Genomic DNA, 19,359 nt, shown 5'->3' with positions numbered 1-19,359 from the left:
AGTTACCATAATTTGCTAAATTTTTTAGGGCACCAAGGTACCAGCAATGTCATGGCCATACTGGCAGGAAGGGTCAGTTCTGTAAACCAAACTGCCTACCTTCTCCACTTAGTGAAATGACCACAAGGCAAGTAATGTCACCCTTCTGCAACTCAGTTTCTTCATCCGTAAAATGAGGATTGTAATACCCACCTCATCGAGCTGATACAAGGATTAAAATGAAATACTATCTAATCGATGCAGAGGGCTCCAAGAATGTAAATCCTATAGTGAAGTTTCATTCGTCAAAGCCACAAAACCATTGTGAGAACACTGAGAAATGTTTACAGAGGCTGATTTGTAATTTGATTGGTAGGTGAAAAGAGTGAAATTTAAACTTTATTTCAAACAGTTCAAGTGAATTATTGTGACCACAGTGGTCGTCGGTTTTTGTGTCTTAGGGTTCTCTAACCCAAGGCTGCTTCTTCAGGAGTTGGTGCTGCTGATGTCACGCTCGGTCCCAAAGTCCCGCTCCAAATCCCCGGTCTAGTGGGGGATGCGGAGGCACGAGGTCCCAGGCAGGTGCCCCTCGGGAGCAGGACCAGAGGTGCCAGGGAGCTGGACGCGGGCCCAGCCCCGAAGGTGCTGGGGCTGGCAGGGGACCCGGGCCGGCCGCTCAGCTGGGAGGATGCCGGCGGGCGCGGGGGAGCGTGCGCGGCCACGTGACAGCCGCTATAAGAGCGCTCCGGGCGGACGCTCAGCTCCTGCCGCGCCTCCTCGCTGGCCGCGCTCCCGCCCGGCGCCCGGCTTCTCCCAGCCACCAACCTGCGGCTGCGGCGGCCGCCCGCCCCTACCCGGCAGCACCATGACAGGTAACGCGCCTCGCCGCCCACCGACCCCGGACCTCCGACTCCCAGTCCCGCGCCGTCTCCCCGCCCCTCAGCCTCGGGGGAGTTGCCGGCAGGACTAGGACCGCCGCAAAGTTGCAGGCTGGCTGCAGCCGGGCGTGCCGCTTCCTGCGTCAGCCGCTGCCCGGCCGCCCCTGGCGCTGGAGCTGCCGCCTGGAGCCCGGGGCGCCGTCATGGGGGGCAGCCTGGCGGGGCCTGGGCCCTCTGCCGAAGCCCCCGCTCCTGCTTCCGTCTCCGTGCCCTTCCTCTTGCTCTCGCCGTGAAGGGCGGACGGGCGGACGGGCGGAGCAGCTGCGGCGGGGCTGGGTGGGGGTGGGGAGCCGGCTCCTGGGGGCGCCAGTCCCGAGCCCCGGAGCGCGGCGCGATCGTGGGCGGCCGCCCCCGCCTCCCACAAGCAGGAACACCTAGAAGGGCCGGCCGCGAGACGGGGACGCCTGCGGCCCCGGCCCGGCACCTCCGCAGCCCGCCCCGGCGCTGGCCGCCACGCTGAGACTATTTTTAGGCCTTTGGGGCTGGGTTGCGGAAAGCCAGAGCCAGGGGAGTGCCCTGGGGGAGCGGGCCCCGTGCGGTGGGCGTGCGCCGGCCCACTTGTTGCAGGGGTCGAATCTGCCCCGAGAAAAAGAAGCTCCAAGATAACCGGTCCTTCCAATGTTGACGAGGCTAATCGCGTGGTTGTTACAGCAATTGAACTGCTAAAAGATTGCAGATGTACCCAGAGTTCGGTTATATTCTACCCAACTGTCATTGGTCTTTTCTGTTCATTTGTAATGTTTGCTGGGTGTTCCAGCTTATGTTTTTAAGCATTTGCCCTGTACTTCGTTTTGGATATCATACATATCCTTGTTTCTTTAAATCCTGTTTACCTTATTAAACTCTTATCCAGGTTCCCCTGGAATCAGGACTGCCTTTCAGTTAAAACATTAGTCATTATCCCACCTCCGTCCCCTCCGCCCCTCCATATTAAATACTCTTGGACCGACTGCCTGAAATGTTGCCATCTTACGATAGTTTTAAGGAACAAGTAAAGGCAGACATTGATGGGGATGTCAAGTGACAGGTGTCATTGTTCTGAACTTTCCTACAATGTGACTAGGCAGGAAGCCCATGGCCCTTGAGGTGTTGAGGGACACCAGTTTTCTACAATTTAATAGTGAGCCTGTTTGGGAAGAGAGTCCAACAGGGTATGAAGATGCCTTCTGGTTAGAGGCTGGCTCATGTGCTAGCCCCTTTGATAACCTACAGCTTTCTCCCACTTCTCCATGGAATTTGCTCTGCCTCTAGCCTCCACATTGGAAAATGGGCAAGGGGAGAATGAGAGGGCGCATGACTTCGTGACAAAATGTCCCAACTCCTTGGTTGGACAGAGTGTCCCAGGTGACCCCTGCCAAATGTATCCTATACATTTGGATGCCTACCAACTTGCCAAAATCCCCTTAGAGATAGAGTGTGCCCCAGAATCCTCCCAGGGAAGAACTGGAGAAATCCTAAAGGCTGGGTGGTGGTCTTGGGAGGGAGGGGCTTGTTCAGTAGGAAGAATAATCTGTGTATTTGCCTTCCCTTCTGGCAACTGAGTGATTATTGAGTGTGTGTGTTGGGGGAGGGGGGTCCCAGGGTGCAGGGTAAGGGTGCTGCTTGCTTCTCCAAGGAAAAGGAAGCAGGTTTATTTGTGATTACGAAGTGGTCCCTAAATCCAATTAACAGTGATTGGCCACTGTTCAGATAGAAGCACCAAGGAGGGAAGGCCTGTGGAGGTGATTTTTGAGCAGAGACTCAAAGTGACTGTTGAGATGTGGTGGGTGGTGTGGGAGCCTTTGCTCCAGGTTGAGGAAATTGTCTGTAAAGCCCGAGGCTCGGCAGAAGCCTAAGCATCAGAATGAAGAATGTGGCCTCTGCTTTCAGGTGCTCTCAGTTGAGGTCGTTAGTTGGATTTGTGCTTGGCTGAAAATACTTGTAGGAGAAACAGAAAATGTACTTCTTGATTTCTTCATTACCACCTGTTAATTGCCTGAGGTTCACCTGGTGTTAAGCTACCATTTAGTCTGAGAATTGTGCATGTTCGAACTCTAAATTGGATTTAATTTTTATAACTTACTCGGCCTGTGCTTCTGCCAAAGAATGGTCTTGAGTTAGTCTTAAAGTGGTCATTTAAGTTCTTCCGCCACTCCCAAAGAGGCTGCTCCTTCATTAACAAAGGAAATTGATCTCAGAGGAGCTAAGTTTTCCCAAGTTAGTGGTTGAAAAGACTCCTGGGGTAGTTTTCTCCGGGTAGGATATTATAATGAGTGTGGATTTTTTTTTCTCTTTGTATTAAGATCAGGCCTTTGTGACACTGACCACAAACGATGCCTATGCCAAAGGAGCCTTGGTCTTGGGCTCCTCTCTGAAACAGCACAGGACAACCAGGAAGCTGGTCGTGCTTGCCACACCGCAGGTCTCGGACTCCATGAGGTGAGGACCTCCCTGCCTAGCTGTTGGTGGGGCTCCCACATCCTTACCCCACTTCTGGTGTCAGTGGGTATTGAGGTCATTCCCATTCCAGGGGTTGAGCCGTAGGTGGAGAAGGATCAGAGTCGCTGAGTGAAGGATTCCTGGATCTGAAACCTCTTCCTAGCTCTTGGGAGATATTCCAGCTGATCTTCCTTCTGGAAGGTGCTATTCTGACCCATGCTTTAACTGATTCCAGCTGGGAGAAGGCCTCTCCAGTAAGCAAGTTTTCTAGGATGACCTGAGTGAAAGTTTTAGTCCAGGCATTCCTTTTATGTGGTCACACTTCACTTACATTCCTTTCCCCAAATGTAGCAGGGCTACTTTGTTTCCTGTTCCCAACTAGGGAAACCTCTCGGTGACTGAAAGTAAGGAGCATTTTTCTCCATTGTCAGTTAACATTTGTAACCTAAAGACCTTCATTTACCATTTAATAGACTAGAATATTTACCAAAGGGCTCTCTGAACTAAGGATTATGCTAAGTGAGCCTCCTGGGGGTGGGGATTGGGGGACACACACTGCTTGTGATTGGGTTAGTTCACTTTGATTTGTTGGTATTAAATTTTGAAGTATTTGAATGAACTGCCTAGATCCTAATACTACAAAAATATCTGGGCACACTTACAGCTCTGTATGGTGTTTAGTTTTTCTATTTGTCTTAGAAATTGAAGATGCACTTTTTGCAACTTCTTACAAGATGTGTAAGCACATGCCAGGGATCTCTGAAAAGGCATTACACACACACACACACACACCACTTATGTATATATAAATAATCTCAATACTAACCTTGTTTCTAAAGGGTAATTTAGGAAAATGCCAAAAAGACTGTTTCCTAATGTGTATGTCCTAATTTGCAGTCTATTTAGTGAGGATGTGTGTAAGAAGACGGAGTCTTAGATCCCCCTTTGCTGTGGAAAATAGCTCTAGTGACCATTTATTTTGAAAAAGATCAAGTTTACTATGTGAATTAGAACATATTTTTCTACAGCTTGGGGACAGATAATACAACACCAGTTTTGTTCTGCATGTTTCATATTGTTATAAATTTGAATGATCTTTTTATCATATGTGTTCCCTTGTGCTGAGCCTAGTGTTTTATGGAAGTATACCCCCACTTAACCCACCTCAAGATTGCTTTCTAAAATAAATCTTGAGTTAATTTTGGGGACGGAGGAGTGTTGTACATCACAAACCACAGTGAGTCTCTCACCATGCCAGAAGTGCTAAGCATATAAGTGTGGGTTATATTCAGTGCTAAAACTTGGCAACTGAATAACTGAGTCCTTTAACTTCTTTTGGGACACATAGTTCTGTCATCTGCTTTAGCGAAAATGGGTAGTTGTAGGCTTCACTGCAGGTATTTTGTGCATTTAGCATCATTTATAAAAACATGCAGTAGCCAGCAAGCATCCATTCTAATGAAGTATCATTGTTAAATACATAGGCTGTTGTAAAGATGTGCTCTTTCCAAATGGGAGTCCCATTTTGACAGGCTGTTGCTACAATTTGCTTGGCATTCAGTGGTGTAATAAAAATTAGGAAACCTCTGTAATAAAGTTTAAGACCAGTGTTTCAGCCTCACCAAAGCAATTTTTATTAGTGATGTTAACTACATATGCAAATTAATACAGTTTGGCCTGAAGTAAATTAAGACCTATTTAAGATAGTATATCAAAGTAACAGATGGCTTTAGTAATTGACGGATAGACTAATAAGGCTGTAATAATGGATTACTTGTTACTTGTCTGAAAAGACACTAAGCGCGCTGTTTTCTGGATTTTATCTTGACAGAAAAGTTTTAGAGACCATCTTCGATGAAGTCCTCACAGTAGATGTCTTAGACAGTGGCGATTCTGCTCATCTAACCTTAATGAGGAGGCCTGAATTGGGTGTCACGTTAACTAAACTCCACTGCTGGTCACTTACACAGTATTCAAAATGTGTGTTCATGGATGCAGATACTCTGGTGAGTGTAAGTCTGATGACTGAAAAGATGTATATAGTAACTGAGACCAGTTAGGCATTTGAGGAACGCTCTTAAGACTCGACTGTAAAGTTCAGATAAAGCCACTCATTAAAAGCTTCAGGTGATGAAGGAGAGTTGGCCCAGGCTGCCTTACAGCTGTCATCCGAATGGTTAAGATCAGCAGCAGATTGCATCTTTTGTGTTGGATAACTTAGGGAGAACTTAAGAGTATGCTGGGGCAGAACATCTCTGTAATGTTTCCTCTCCCATCTCCCTTTGAATTAGGTCCTAGCAAATATTGATGATCTTTTTGAGAGAGAAGAGTTGTCGGCGGCACCAGACCCAGGGTGGCCTGACTGCTTCAATTCTGGAGTCTTTGTTTATCAGCCCTCAGTTGAAACCTACAATCAGCTGTTGCACCTTGCTTCCGAGCAGGGCAGTTTCGATGGTATGTGTCTGTTATCTTTATATTTGAGCTGTTAGTAACTTCTAGGGGCTGCTCTTCTCTGGGATCTAATTGCTTTGATTTCTTATGCCTGGAAGACAGCAACGCATGAGATGTAGTAAACACTGTCATTTGTTTTTGTTGGAAATACTGTTGTGTGTTCGCATACATGCCTCTTTCTTCTATTAAGTACATGGGATTAACCTAAACAAGGAGAGGCAGTTTTACACACCTGCTTTTAACTGGCTTTCTTGCATCTAAGAGTATGATAAATGAACCATGGTTATTTAAGAATTCAAAAGACTATTTTTAAAAGCTTTAACAACTATCTTGAAACCCGGGTAAGCTTACTTGGAAGAGCTAACAGGAGGACCAAGCATTGTCTCTGTGGAAATTGGAGGAACAAGCCTGATAATTTGGCTCTCATTCTCTTGGGAAACATTACAAAAATAGAAGATAGAAACTTTACATGATTAATCTTTGTCTCCAAGTTCTCATTCTCTGTAAGGCTGCACGTCAGAGTGGTGTTTGCAAGGCCAAAGAACCGAACATTGGCAAGGTCAGCATCTGTTTTCCATAATGTATAAGTGTATCTGTAGTTACACCTATATATAGAAAGGTCCTGACTATTTGTGGATTTAAGGCCCCACATCCTTTTGAGAAATCTAATCGAATGAATTAGATCTGTTTCCATTTCAGGCCAGTCTCTGAAATAATCTGGTTTTTTGTTTTTGTTTCTGTTTTTAACAACAACAAACCATCCCAAGACAAAAGCAGGTCTAACAGTAATGTTGATGGATCTTTTGAATAAAGAGGAAAGCCAGTTGTATCAAAGATGAAGGGTATGCTCCAAGAAGGAGCCTTCTCAGCAGTGACTTACTGTCAGATACTTGACATCATGGCAAAGAGCCCTGAGCCCTGAAGCAGAGCCTTGGCTCCAGGGGATTCTTTCTCCCCTGTCTCCTCTCCAAGAGCAGATCTGAGATTTGCAGGAAGTAGATCTTTTGAAACTAGGGGAAACCGCTTTCTTCATTTGACCTTGGGTTTTGCCCTCAATATAGATAGGAAGGTTCATTTCCATTAACTAGTTATAGAGTTAAAAGTCAAAATCTCCAGTTTGCTTGTTTTAAACTAAAAGATTAAAAGTTTGTCAGATTGCTGAAGTTAAAACATAAAGGTATACAAAGAACTGAACTTGGGTTGCTATTTGTTGTTGCTACTCACAGAAAATGGTCACTTGATTTGGGATATGCAGCTTTTGAAATGTCATTGAAAATAAGAAAGTGTAAGTCTCGATCTTGAGTCATGATTTGGCTAGTTTATGCTCTATACCAGGAGCTCTCCACGTGGGTTTGCTTTGGCTTCCCAAGGGACATTTGGAAACGTCTGGAGACCTGTTGGGTTGTGACAGCTGGGAAGAAGGGTGCTTCTGGCATCTAGCAGGTAGAGGCTAGGGCTGCTGCTCAGCATCCTACAACACACAGGGCAGACTCATGACAAAGCATTATCAGACCCCAAATGTCAGTAGTGCCAAGGCTGAGAAACTTTGTGCTAGGCCAAGACACTGCATGCTCTAGAACCACGAGCAGGAATATGTGAACTGTAATGAATGGCAGCATCTGAAAAGTGCAGTCTTCTGTTAAGCACCCTAAGTAAAAAATAACATGTTGAACGTTCACTGTGGTCAGGGCCAAATGCAACTTCTTTTCTGATGGACTTTTTTTAGCTCCATATAAGAAATGAAAAGTGTATTAGTATTTGAGTTCAAAACATACGTTTCCCTATTTGTGCTGCTATTACTAAAACCTTTGCCATAAAAGGAAGAAGGTGAGCGTACTTTCAGAGGAAGTCCACTGTTAACCTTCCTGGCAAAATATAGCTTTCTTCACCTCCTCTGCTCAGATTTGAAGGAAGTAGGGAAATATGCCAGAAAATTAGTGTAAATTCTCTGCTCCAGTAAACACACTGCATTCTCAAGTAGATGGAGCAGCCTGAAATCCCAATGATTGTAATAGCGTAAAGAGAATCCATTCAATTTCTAATCCAGAAGAGTACTACTAGATTTTGTTGAGAGTTAAGAATTTGGGTACCAAACCTGGTACCTGTACCAGGTTACAGTTTTAGCATATAAAACTAATTGATTAACTGGTAGAAACCAATCTGGATCATCTACCTTGTTTGAGATACAGGAGGTACTAGAGGAGTTGATGAATTCTTTAAGAAGCCAGAATGTGTGAAAAGTGCTCAACTAGAAAGCACTGTCTGCTTTTTCAGCCAGAATCTGAGACCACTGAGAGATTCCCTGTGTGCCTGGTAGCATATTTTAGTCTTCAGCAAGGTTTCCAGGAGCCGGTCTTCCTCTAAGGTGTTCCATTTCCTGGCTTGTTGGTGGCGAAGGATAGAGTTTTCTCTGTTAATAGAAATGCTTAACCAAAGGAGTTGAAAATTCAGTTATGCAGATGGAAACTGACAGTTATTCTCAATATGTTGTTTAAATTCAACAGAAGACTAGCAGCTCTTAAATGAAAGGTAGTTTTCATGTTGTGTGATAAGCTTTACTTCCCAAAGAAAGTTCACAACGTACTGGGGAAGCCTGTTCCACTCTGGAGAAGTTTACTGTCCTATTGAATTAATACCTGTACGACATAAAGACTTACTAGACTTACACGTAACATTTCTTTGTGAGCTACATCTCTTTCTCATGACAGTGGTAACCTTGCTTTGCTTCAGATTTTCAGTGCTTTACCCTATTTTGTTTAGATGTTCTGTCCTAGGCACTGAGATAGGAACGTTTTCAGATGTTTCCTTTCACATTGTCTAATCTCCATAAGTATTCACCATCCACCTTCATCCCCTATTTTTACTCCACAGGGGGCTTAGGACCCAGCATCTTTAGACTGGTATTAAAGAAAACCCATTTGTAGGTGATTGTATCTTAGTCTGAATATCTTGCAAGTCCTGCTTAATCTCTTGCATACATTCAGCAAAAACTATGGGGCCTGGTGTCCGCTGACAAGCCACACAGGCTGCTGATGGCTGAGTGTTGGCAGCTGCTTTCCCAGCCCTTCTAATGCAGAGGAATGTGACTGTCATACTTCTAATCACCAGCCCTCTAATTACTACCTCCACCGCCCCTGCCCCAGGGCCTCTGGCCAAGAGAATAACCCTAAAATGGCAATCACGCTAGACACTTTGACTTTTCTTTCCAAATATAAATAGAGTATTAGAATTTACGAGTGACTTGCACACCTCGTTCATGACTGAGGTCTGATTTTCCGTAATGAAGCGTCTAAGTTCTATACCGTTTGTATTTGCAGACTGTCTTGGCACTTACGTCATAGCTGACGTTACATGTTTCCTGAAAGTTGAACAATGGCTGTTGTGAAATATATATGCACTAACATTTTCGAGAGCGTGATATGATCAGGTTAATTCAGGAATGAGAGGAAGAGAGCGATTATATTAGATAGTAAGTGACAGTTTTGTCTCTACATACTCAAGTGCGATGAAGATGATGCACTTGGCTCTTGAAACCAATCTGAATGCAAGTTGAGGCTTATTTTCTTTTCTGTTACTCTGAAGCCTCCTAAATTAAGGGTACTTGTACAGTTGAAGAGTTTAGTGCTTGATAATTACTGTCTGTTAAATTTTATCTGTATGTGTTTCAAAAACCTAAGTCAAAAAGAGGAATTCATATTTTCCAACTTGGAATGTTCTTTTGAAAAAAATTTGGAGATTGTTACTGTAACTTAAACACCCAAAACTTGTTATTGGAGTAATGAGATTTTGGTCTATGGTTGAATTTTCAGAAAGAATGGGAGACAATAAATTGGAAGTAGAATATTAGCTATGACTTTACTTTAAGTAGAATCCAAGATCTTCCGTGAGATCCTTATACCTACATGTTCCATATCCTGAGTGGTCATTGAGACCCTTAAACTAGAAGACCTTTTTTCTCTGCTTAGAGATGTAGTAAACCAAGAGAGTATGAAAAGTTGTTAAAATAACTTACAACAAAAGATTTGGTGTTAAATTCTTATAAATTGTAAAATTGACCTCCTTTTAATCTTTGAAGTTACCTAGGCTTCAGATTGGACCTGCCCAAAAAAGGAATCAAGGTGAGAGGTATTTCCAGATAGCACTTGTCTTGTTCAACCCAAATGAGCTCAGAAATTCAAGTGTGCCTCACTTGGTTTGCTGACTTGATGGGCTCTACCTTGACAGCTGCCTGGAGGCTCGCACCAGCTGCCCAAACACTAGGCTGCTTGTGGCCCGTAGGGTATTTCATCAATTGCTTTGAAAATTACTCCGTTCTCTTGCATTTATATCATTTAATTGATCGAGTAATAAGTGTCTTGAATAAGTGAAAAAAGCAAAAGTCATGACATGTAATATCAAGACAAATGAGCACCCATGTTTTTTTCTCAAGAGCTATTTTTATCTCATTGTACCCATGAGTATTTCTTTTAAGTTAGCCATCTGTTTGTCTCTAGCCTTGTAACCAGCAGATCATAAACCCCGTGAGAAACTGACGAGGAGGAAAGGACTAATGGTCCATGTTAGTATGTACAGGCTCTTCTGGTCGTACTCCTTTTTTTTACTTCTTTCTCAACAGTCCTGTGAGGGTACTCATTCACCCACTCACTCATTAATGTATTCATTTGACAGGTAATTATTGAGGGCCTGCTGTATGACTAGTACTAGAAACCTCCTATAATGATTCAGGACAGCAGCTTGCCCAGTGTTCCTTAGCTGCTGGCAGAGCCAGGTCTGAACCAGACAGTGTTCCTTGACTCTGTAGCTGGGGTGTGTGTGTGTGTACGTGCGCTTCCTTCTCTCCGCTAGTCCATACTGCAGCATTCACAAAAATGTACCCTGGTGATGATACAGGATGGAGGAGAATGTCTATTACACAGCCCTTATTACAGATTAATTACTTAAAATTCCTTCCTCTGAGTGGTGCACAGCTGATACATTGTGCATTGTACAGATAAAGAAATGGAAGCTCAAGTCTACCACAAGTAGACTACAGTTACGGCTTACTAGTCTGTAGTCTACAGCTTACTGCTCTTTAGTGAACCACAGTATCTAGAAGTACTTTGTCTTTTTAAATCAGCTGCACAGTTGATGGTCTTGCATTGGTTTGTGAGTCTGGAAGAATTCTTGGAAGTGTTACTCGCTACATGTCTTTAGTCCATTCAGCATTTACATAATTTACTAATCTGGGCAAAATGCTGAATTTAATGGACAGCAGTAGACTGGTAAATAATTGACTTCTATCCTTGCCTCTATAAAGCTTACAGGAGACCTTACAGGAATTTAATAACTAATTACATAACTCATATAATCATGTGATTGTGATTCTGATAAATTCAGAATGCTAAGCAAATCTACACTAGGAGGACCTGCCTTAAATTGAGAAAGTAAAATTTAAGCTAAGAATAAACGCTTCCTTGCATTTTTATATTATTTTTTAACATCTTGATTAAGAATCTTTCTTTAAAAGAAGTAAAAAAAAAAAAAAAGCTATAATGAAGTGGTAAAAATCAATTTTTCTTGACTTACATGGGTTGAGGCCGGTGAGATGCAGTGATAAACCCAAATTTCAAGTGCCTGGATTTCCATGAACTACCTGGGGTTAATCCTCTCATCTTTAGTAAACCTCATGGAAATATTCCCAAGATCCGGGCCATTCATAAGCTATAATCCTTGGCATGCTTGTGGTAGGCAGAAATGATATTAGTATATTGTAGAAGTCAGTATTAACAAGTGAGTCACATTTTCATTTCAGCACTTGCCTATATTTCTCATAATATTAAGTATATTTTACTTTATTTGCTTAGTATCTGCTCCTGTGCTCCTTTATTAGATTGAGAACCATTTGAGAGCTGAAACTTCTCTTACTAAGCATCCTATCCATAATGCCTATACCTAATTTAGATAACTTCAGACATTTTCTATAGAAATGACACTGAGCATTGCATTCTCTGGTAAGAGTTTAAAAAAAAAAAGCGGGGGGGGGGGGAGTCATTCCCTGGGGTACCTGGGTGGCTCAGTCGGTTGAGCGTCCAACTTTGGCTCAAGTCATGATCTCAAAGTTCATGAGTTTGAGCCCCACATCTGGCTCTCTGCTGTCAGCGTGGAGCCAACTTCGTATCCTCTTTCCCCCTTTCTGTACTTACCCCACTCGTGCTCACTCTGTTCCTCTCAAAGATAAATGAGGGGCACCTGGGTGACTCAGTCAGTTGAGTGCCTGACTTCAGCTCAGGTCATGATCTCATGGTTCATGGGTTCGAGCCCCGCATCAGGCTCTGTGCTGACAGCTCAGAGCCTGGAGCCTGTTTCAGATTCTGTGTCTCCCCCTCTCTCTGCCCCTCCCCCACTCGTGCTCTCTTTCTCTCTCTCTGTAAAAATAAACGTTAAAAAAATTTTTAAATTAAAAAACGTTAATTTTTTTTTAAAGAGTCATTCTCTGAAAGATTCTAAACCAGTGCTTCATGTATTCTAATATGCAAAGAAGTCACCTGGGAACTGAAATGTGGATTCTGATTCTGTAGGTCTGGGTTGGGGCTTAACATTCTGCATTTATCAAGCTCTCAGATGATGCTCCTGGTGCAGAGACCTGGACCGCTTTGAGGAGGATGATTCTAGGGGGAACATTCCTGTGGCTAAGCTACTAGCCTTCATGTTTAAACCAGAATTGACCCACCCTCCCTATTACCCACAGTAGGCAAGACAACTGCCAACAAACTATGGAAGAGCACAAAAACAAATGCACAAATTTGAAAGACAGCACTCCACTCTATTTCTTATAAAATACTAGACTGAGTTACTGATAAATGCTGTGATGTGTCTATGCTTACCAGGTTCATGACCCTGGTCAAAAGGCCTGGAAAATACCTAGTGGTTATAAGGTTATTACTATACTTGGGTAGCCAGGTGGAAGGATGATGTAGAATCTGATCTTTGCTTTTGTTTGCAAAACAGGTGCCATGTGTCCCTTGTTCCTTTTCCTTTCTAGCTCTCACCTGTGTTGCCACGCCCTGGCCTGGTGGATCACAGCTGTTAATCATGTTTGTCGGTTCATAGATGATTGAGATTAAAAGTATCTTAACCTGTCAGAATAAATAATGTTGCCTCGGGAAGTCTGACTAAAATGTGCTGGACTAAAAAGTCCTGGGGGTTTTGTAGTGAAAATTTAGCCGTCTTCCTCGCATCTCCCGTATGTTTTGTAGCACAGATGTGCTTAGATTTGCATTCTGCTTTGAGTTGTGCTCTTAGGGACTTCTAAAAAGAAGCTATTGATAACATTAAACATAGATTTTTCTGATGAAGTTAAAACATTTATTTGCCTGACCTTGAAATATGGAAATGGGCATTTGGAAAAAGAGGTTTGGAATGCTAAACTTAAAAATCATATGAGAAGCTACAGCCTTCCAGGCAGAGTTCAATTCTGTTTTTAATCCACAATTTTTGGCTAGAAGTTGACCCTGTGTAGTCACAGAATGAAGTTAGTGGCCGTGGAAGTTTCAAGGTCCTTGCTGCATGTTTAAAGATTTGATGATTGGAATGGGTTCCACTGACTCACAAGTTGTCTCTGCCTGTTTCATTTCTCTCGTTGCCTGTCTCCCACAGGGCATCTCTGCCCTGCTGTGGCACATGGCTGAGGGACTGATGATGTTTGTAGGGTACCTGAGGGTAAACAGAAACAGCCTTTTGTGGCCAGAGGCAGCCGGCCAGGGGCTCTGAGGGATCAACAGCTCTGATTCCTCTTTACCAGGATCATCCTGTCCGATTGGGAAGTTCTGCTTTACAACTACTATTTTGACCTTCATGGAATTAGATTTCTTCATTGTGCTGCGTGTACTCAGTAGTCCTTTTCAGTAGAATTGCTTAATTTCAAAAAGGTCTTATAATGTGGCGCTAAGAAAAACTAGTAGAAAATATATAGCATGATCCCCAATTTTACAAACTTCAGAAACAAGTGAAACTACATATGTTGTGTGGGGATACATACATATGTGGTAAAACCAAGGATATCAAGATAATTAGAAACAAAACTCAGGGGCACCTGGGTGGCTTAGTCAGTTGAGTGTCCAACTTCGGCTCAGGTCATGATATCCCGGTTCATGAGTTCAAGTCCCGCATTGGGCTCTGTGCTGACAGCTCAGAGCCTGGAGCCTGCTTCAGATTCTGTTGTCTTCCTCTCTCTGCTCCTCCCTCACTCACACTGTTTCTCTGTCAAAAATAAGTAATAAAATAAACATTTAAAAAATCTGAAAAAAAAACCTCATGATTAATAGTTACTTCTGGGGGAGGGGTAGTGGGATTGGATTAGGGAGCACACACAGAATTTAAACAGCATTGGTAATGTACAAGTTTTTAAATTGAGCATACAATTTTGTGCTTTATAAACTATACATATAATTTTCTCTTGATAGCTTCATACTTCATAATGAAAATAAGTTAACAGGTAAAGAATATTTAGAAAGAAAAAGGCTTAGCACAATTCTCATTCTTGCCCTTCATTATACTATTTTAAAGTTATAAAATTACAAAAGTAATAAAACTATACTAAGTAAAAGTCATGGGGAGAGCATATCTGTAATACCAATCACCTTATATACTATTACTGTTTATTTTTTCCAATACGAGTGTTTATAGTCTTAGTTATGATGTGTGTCACTGTAAATCATTATATTGCATGGTGGACTGATCATCTTTATAGCCGTTAGTTTTAATGGCTGAATAATATTCCCATGAGTGGTTAGTATCCTAATGTACTAACCATTCTGCTATAATGGGATATTCAGGTTCTTTCAACTTTTCTGCTATTAAAGAACGTCAAGTATATTCATTACATTAAGTAACTTACGTGTGTGTAAGGCATTCTGCTAAGTGCTAGAATTATAGTACTAAGCAAAAGGAGCCATAGTCCTTGTGGATTTAGAGTCTGATGACTAACAGTTCTTGATTGTATTTTGCATTTTAAGCACATTAATCCTTAGACTTTCAAAAAAGCTTATTTTGAGAGAATTGTAGATACACATGCAGTTGTAAGAACAATACAGAAGGGCCCCATGTACCCTTCACCCAGTTTCCCCAATGGTAACATCTTACGTAATTCCACACACAAGAAATTGACATTGATGGGATCCATCACCTTTCACATTTCGCCAGTTTTACATGTTTGTGTGTGTGTGTGTTTTCTATGCAATGTTATGTGTGTAGTTTGGTGTGACCACCAACACAGTTGAAGTAGAGCAGTTCCTTCACGGGGATCCTTCATTCTCCCGCTTTATGGTCATGGCCATTTCCCTTCATCTCCCTGCTCCTTAACTGCCGGTACCCACAAGTTCTGTCTTTATAATTTTGTAATGTAAAGAATGTTCTATAAATGGCACAATGTAGTATGTAACTTTGCAGGACTGGATTTTTTTTCATACAACATAATTCTCTTGAGATCCATCCAAGTTGCTGTGGGTTTCCGTACTTTTTTCCTTTATATTGTTGAGTAATGTTCCATTGTATGGAGGTATCACATTCATACACCTGTCGAAGGACATTTGGACTGTTTCCACTTTTGTGCTGTTATAAATAAAACTGCTGTAAACATTTCCTCAACCTTTATTTTTGATTATTATATGTAAAGTAAATTAGTAAACCTTTAGGTCTCTGTACCTCAACCACCACTGTCTATGCCCACAGTTGGGGTGTCTCTTTGTAGAATCCCAAGTAAGCCTCTGATGAATGGGTTTAATATTTTGTGTCTCAACATGTTAAATGTTGATATGTCAATGCAGCTAAACTCTGCTCTTGTTCACGTAACCAGTGAAGCACATCCTGATGCCATCTTTGTTGTTCTTTAGAACTTATGAGGGTAAAATCTTGATTTTCTGTTGAGCTGTTTGTCCCTTGAGGAGTGGGGAGCTATCAGAGCCTCCTAATACAAAGAAGTTATTCCATAGACATTTGTACAACAAATACCTTTGGTCCATAGAGTTGATTGAGGGTATTTAGAAAGGATGAGATATACGGAAAATGGATAAGGTACAGTTGGACTTCAAACCTAATGCTTGGTCTTCCTACTTCGTTCCAAATATTAAATATCCAGATTGTTTAAGTCTTTCAAAACCAGTGAAAACCAAATAATGACAGCCAGTTGAGCCTGCTGTATATTTAGGAAGGAAACTGGGTCTTGGGGCAAAGGAGGAAAGTAACTGCTCAGGTTACTAGCCTCATACTTCAAAAGAGCAGGATTCTCCCTGCCTGCCATCCCCCGTGCACGTGTGTACACACACACACACACACACACACACACACACGCACACGCACCTATATACCCAAACTACTGTTTTGCTATATAGGAAGACTCTGGCTCTGTGCATGTTTTCTGAACTCTCATGAGCCTGAAACTGAAAGGACATGGGCTATGTGACAGAATATGTTTTCAGGTGGCTTAGTGACCTGTTTGGTTATTGATATGTTTATGATTTAGGTCAGGTGCTTAGCTGTTTAGATTTTTATTGTTCTTACTTGTTTTGAATGAATGGCCATGGTTGGCACTTTCCAAGGAAAACCTGAAGATCAGGAACCCCCAGTGGCTGATCATGTACTATGCTGTGTGGTTGTGGTCCCAGAAATGACTGGCCTGGACCTGTCCAGAGGCTTGGTCGGTGGTAGGAAAGTACACTAGGGTGATGTGTCCTTCTGGGTCTCTGTTGATGAGCTAGTGGTTGGGGGCTCTGGAAAACAATTCCATTATCCCAGTTTGCTCTCTTTGCTTTTTACTACCCTCCCTTTCCCCCATTGTTCTTAACATAAAGTCCAAAATCTGTAACTGAGGATAAGGTCTATAGTGTGAGCCCTGTGTGGTCTAGTCCATGCCTGCCTCTCTGAGACTACCCCGGTGCTCTGTAACCCCTTCCCACATTCTGCAGTCCACTTACACAGGCCACCTTCATGGTCTTCTTACCACAGCTTTGTGTTCCTGTCCACCTTGGATCTTTGGTACATCTGTTTGTTCGGCCTAAAACACCATCTGCCCTCCCCTTCTCCTCCTGTATTAGTCAAGTACTCCTATACACCCCTTAGATCTTGGCTTCAATACAACTTCCTCATGGAAGCCTTCCCTGACCCCATATATGGTCTTGAGCCACTCACACGTGCCTCAGCACCCAGTACTTGGTTTTGCTGCCCTTCTCCCCATTTGTGATACTGTTTATGGACTCTTAATATGCTGGTACTAGTGTATATTTCCTCCTCCTGCCCTGCCCATCATGAAGATCATGACCATTTCTTTGTTCACTGTTGAGTCTTCAGTACCTGGTACAGTGACTAGCACATAGCAGCTCCTCAGCAAATGTTGAATTAGTGAATTAACTAAAAAAAACTGGTGACCTTGGTAGGTTTAACATGGAGTTTCTTATTTTAACAATGGAATTCGTACCTGTTCTTAAAGATCCAGTTATACGTTTATATAAAAGTGATCTCTCTTTGAAGTATATAACTAATTCTTTTTTTTTTCTTTCAGGTGGGGACCAGGGTTTACTGAACACATTTTTTAGTGGCTGGGCAACAACAGATATCAGAAAACACCTGCCATTTATTTATAATCTAAGCAGCATTTCTATATACTCCTACCTCCCAGCATTTAAAGCGTAAGTGCAAATGGTTTAACTGTTACTGGAGATGGTCAGGGCAGGGGAGTGGGATTTAAGATTTTGGGGGTTCCTCATGATCATTCTGAGGGCAATAACAAGTGGGGACTTTGGGGGAAGTCTTTCTCTTATGAGAAACATGGCTGTATCTGGAAAGCCCTTGATGTTATCAATTACTTTGTTTGCGGTGACCCAGAGAGCACTTACCTGCCTTATGGGAAAAGTTTCCCATTAAATAAACATTAAAAAAAATAAATAAAAATTAAGGGGCCCCTAGGTGGCTCAGTTGGTTGAGCGTCTGACTTCAGCTCAGGTCATAATCTCACAGCTCATGAGTTCAAGCCCTGTGTCAGGCTCTGTGCTCACAGCTCAGAGCCTGGAGCCTGCTTTGGAATCTGTATCTGCCCCTCTCTCTGCCCTCCCCCACTCTCACTCTGTCTCTCTGTCTCTCTCTCTCAAAAATAAACATTAAAAAAAAAGAATACGTACTTTGGGCACAAAAAAAATACGTACTTTGGGCACAAACCCAACTTCTGCTTCATATTGGCTGCTGAGCTTCAGCCCCCTCACCTCTAAAATGAGGGTGTTAATAGCTTTCTCCATGGTTATTATGGAGACCAAGCAAGTGCTGGCAACAGTGTGGTGTCATGGTCAAGAGCAGGGACTGTGGAGTCAAACCACCTCAGTTCACATTCTGGAGTAGCTTCTTCCTGATTGGTTAATAATTACTGAACTTGGGGGAGCCTGGGTGGCTCAGTCAGTTAAGCGTCCAGCTTTGGCTCAGGTCATGATCTCATGGTTTGTGAATTCGAGCCCTGTGTCGGGCTCTGTGCTGACAGCTCAGAGCCTGGAACCTGCTTCGGATTCTGTGTCTCCCTCTCCCTGCCCCTCCCTTGCTCACACTCTGTGTGTATCTATCTATCTATCTCTCTCTCTCTCTCTCTCTCTCTCTCAAAAATAAATAAACATTAAAAAAATTAAAAATTACTGAACTTTGTAGTAGTTCACTGGAAGTTAGACTAGTTACTGAACTTGTCTGCCTGTGGGTCCTCCAAAGCTAATTGTGATCACTAAGGGAGGTAATTTTATGAAGTGGTTAGAAGAGGACCTGACCTACCTTTAGCACTCAGTAAACGTCAGGTTATTAGTCCTTTTTGTTTGAGAGGTGGTCTAGCAGAGTAACTTCTGAAGCCAGAAAAGCAGGGTGTGTGTCGTCACTCTGCTGTTTACCTACTATATGGCTTAGGCTCTGTGCCTCCATTTACCCATATGCAAAATGAGAAGGAAGAGAATACCTACCTTCTGGACTTACCATGAGGATGAAGTGAGTTCATACATACACAAAGCGCTCAGTGAACATCTTGTTTTTGGCAGCATTACTTATTTGGCACTCCCCCTGGTGTGGTTCTGATTTAGCAATTAATACAACCTAGTTGCAGTGCTTGTCTCAGTGAGGGCCTGAGCCCTGTTCTTTAGCCTCTGACTCATTTGTGTTGAACGAAGAAGATGATTCAGGCTTCTTGAAAGGAGGCCAACCTGTCAGGTTGATCTGAGACACAGCCGTGAGCAGCAAAGCTCTTCATTGAGTTGGGCTCAGCTCTCCACTCTCTGTCCCACATGGGCATTCCTGAGTGAGCAGAAAACAAAAGGCTTTATTTCACTCCTCATGTTTCATTATCCAAAGTCCTCTCTTTAAGTCTCCCACCACAGTAATGAGCATGTCTGGCTTTTTGTGGCAGAAGTGTTTCCTTTTCTGTTCTTTTCTGGGAAAACTCTGTCAACATTCCCCCAGATAAGGGTCTCGAGTATCTTGTGTTCTTTCCTCCCTAACTGTTCTCTCTCGGTGTATGTCTCCAACATTTTATAGGTTCTTGATTGTCTTCCCTGTCTAGAATGAAACAGGCAAACTCTGA

At 42.8% G+C, this 19,359-nt stretch overlaps 1 protein-coding gene across 1 annotated transcript in view; it reads left to right on the top strand.

The window, feature by feature from the left end:
• Positions 1-520: 520 nt before the first annotated feature.
• The window catches only part of GYG1 (glycogenin 1), a 34,778-nt gene continuing 15,939 nt past the window's right edge, over positions 521-19,359 (top strand). The window contains exons 1-5 of the mRNA XM_060638906.3: positions 521-851; positions 3,200-3,335; positions 5,167-5,341; positions 5,627-5,789; positions 17,320-17,446. Coding sequence (XP_060494889.3) covers positions 536-851; positions 3,200-3,335; positions 5,167-5,341; positions 5,627-5,789; positions 17,320-17,446 — 917 coding nt within the window. The 5' untranslated portion in view covers positions 521-535. The remainder of the gene's footprint in view (positions 852-3,199; positions 3,336-5,166; positions 5,342-5,626; positions 5,790-17,319; positions 17,447-19,359) is intronic.

Source organism: Panthera onca, chromosome C2 (assembly GCF_046562875.1).
Source record: "Panthera onca isolate mPanOnc1 chromosome C2, mPanOnc1 haplotype 2, whole genome shotgun sequence".
Taxonomy (NCBI): domain Eukaryota; kingdom Metazoa; phylum Chordata; class Mammalia; order Carnivora; family Felidae; genus Panthera; species Panthera onca.
This window is presented reverse-complemented; position numbering and strand designations above follow the sequence as displayed.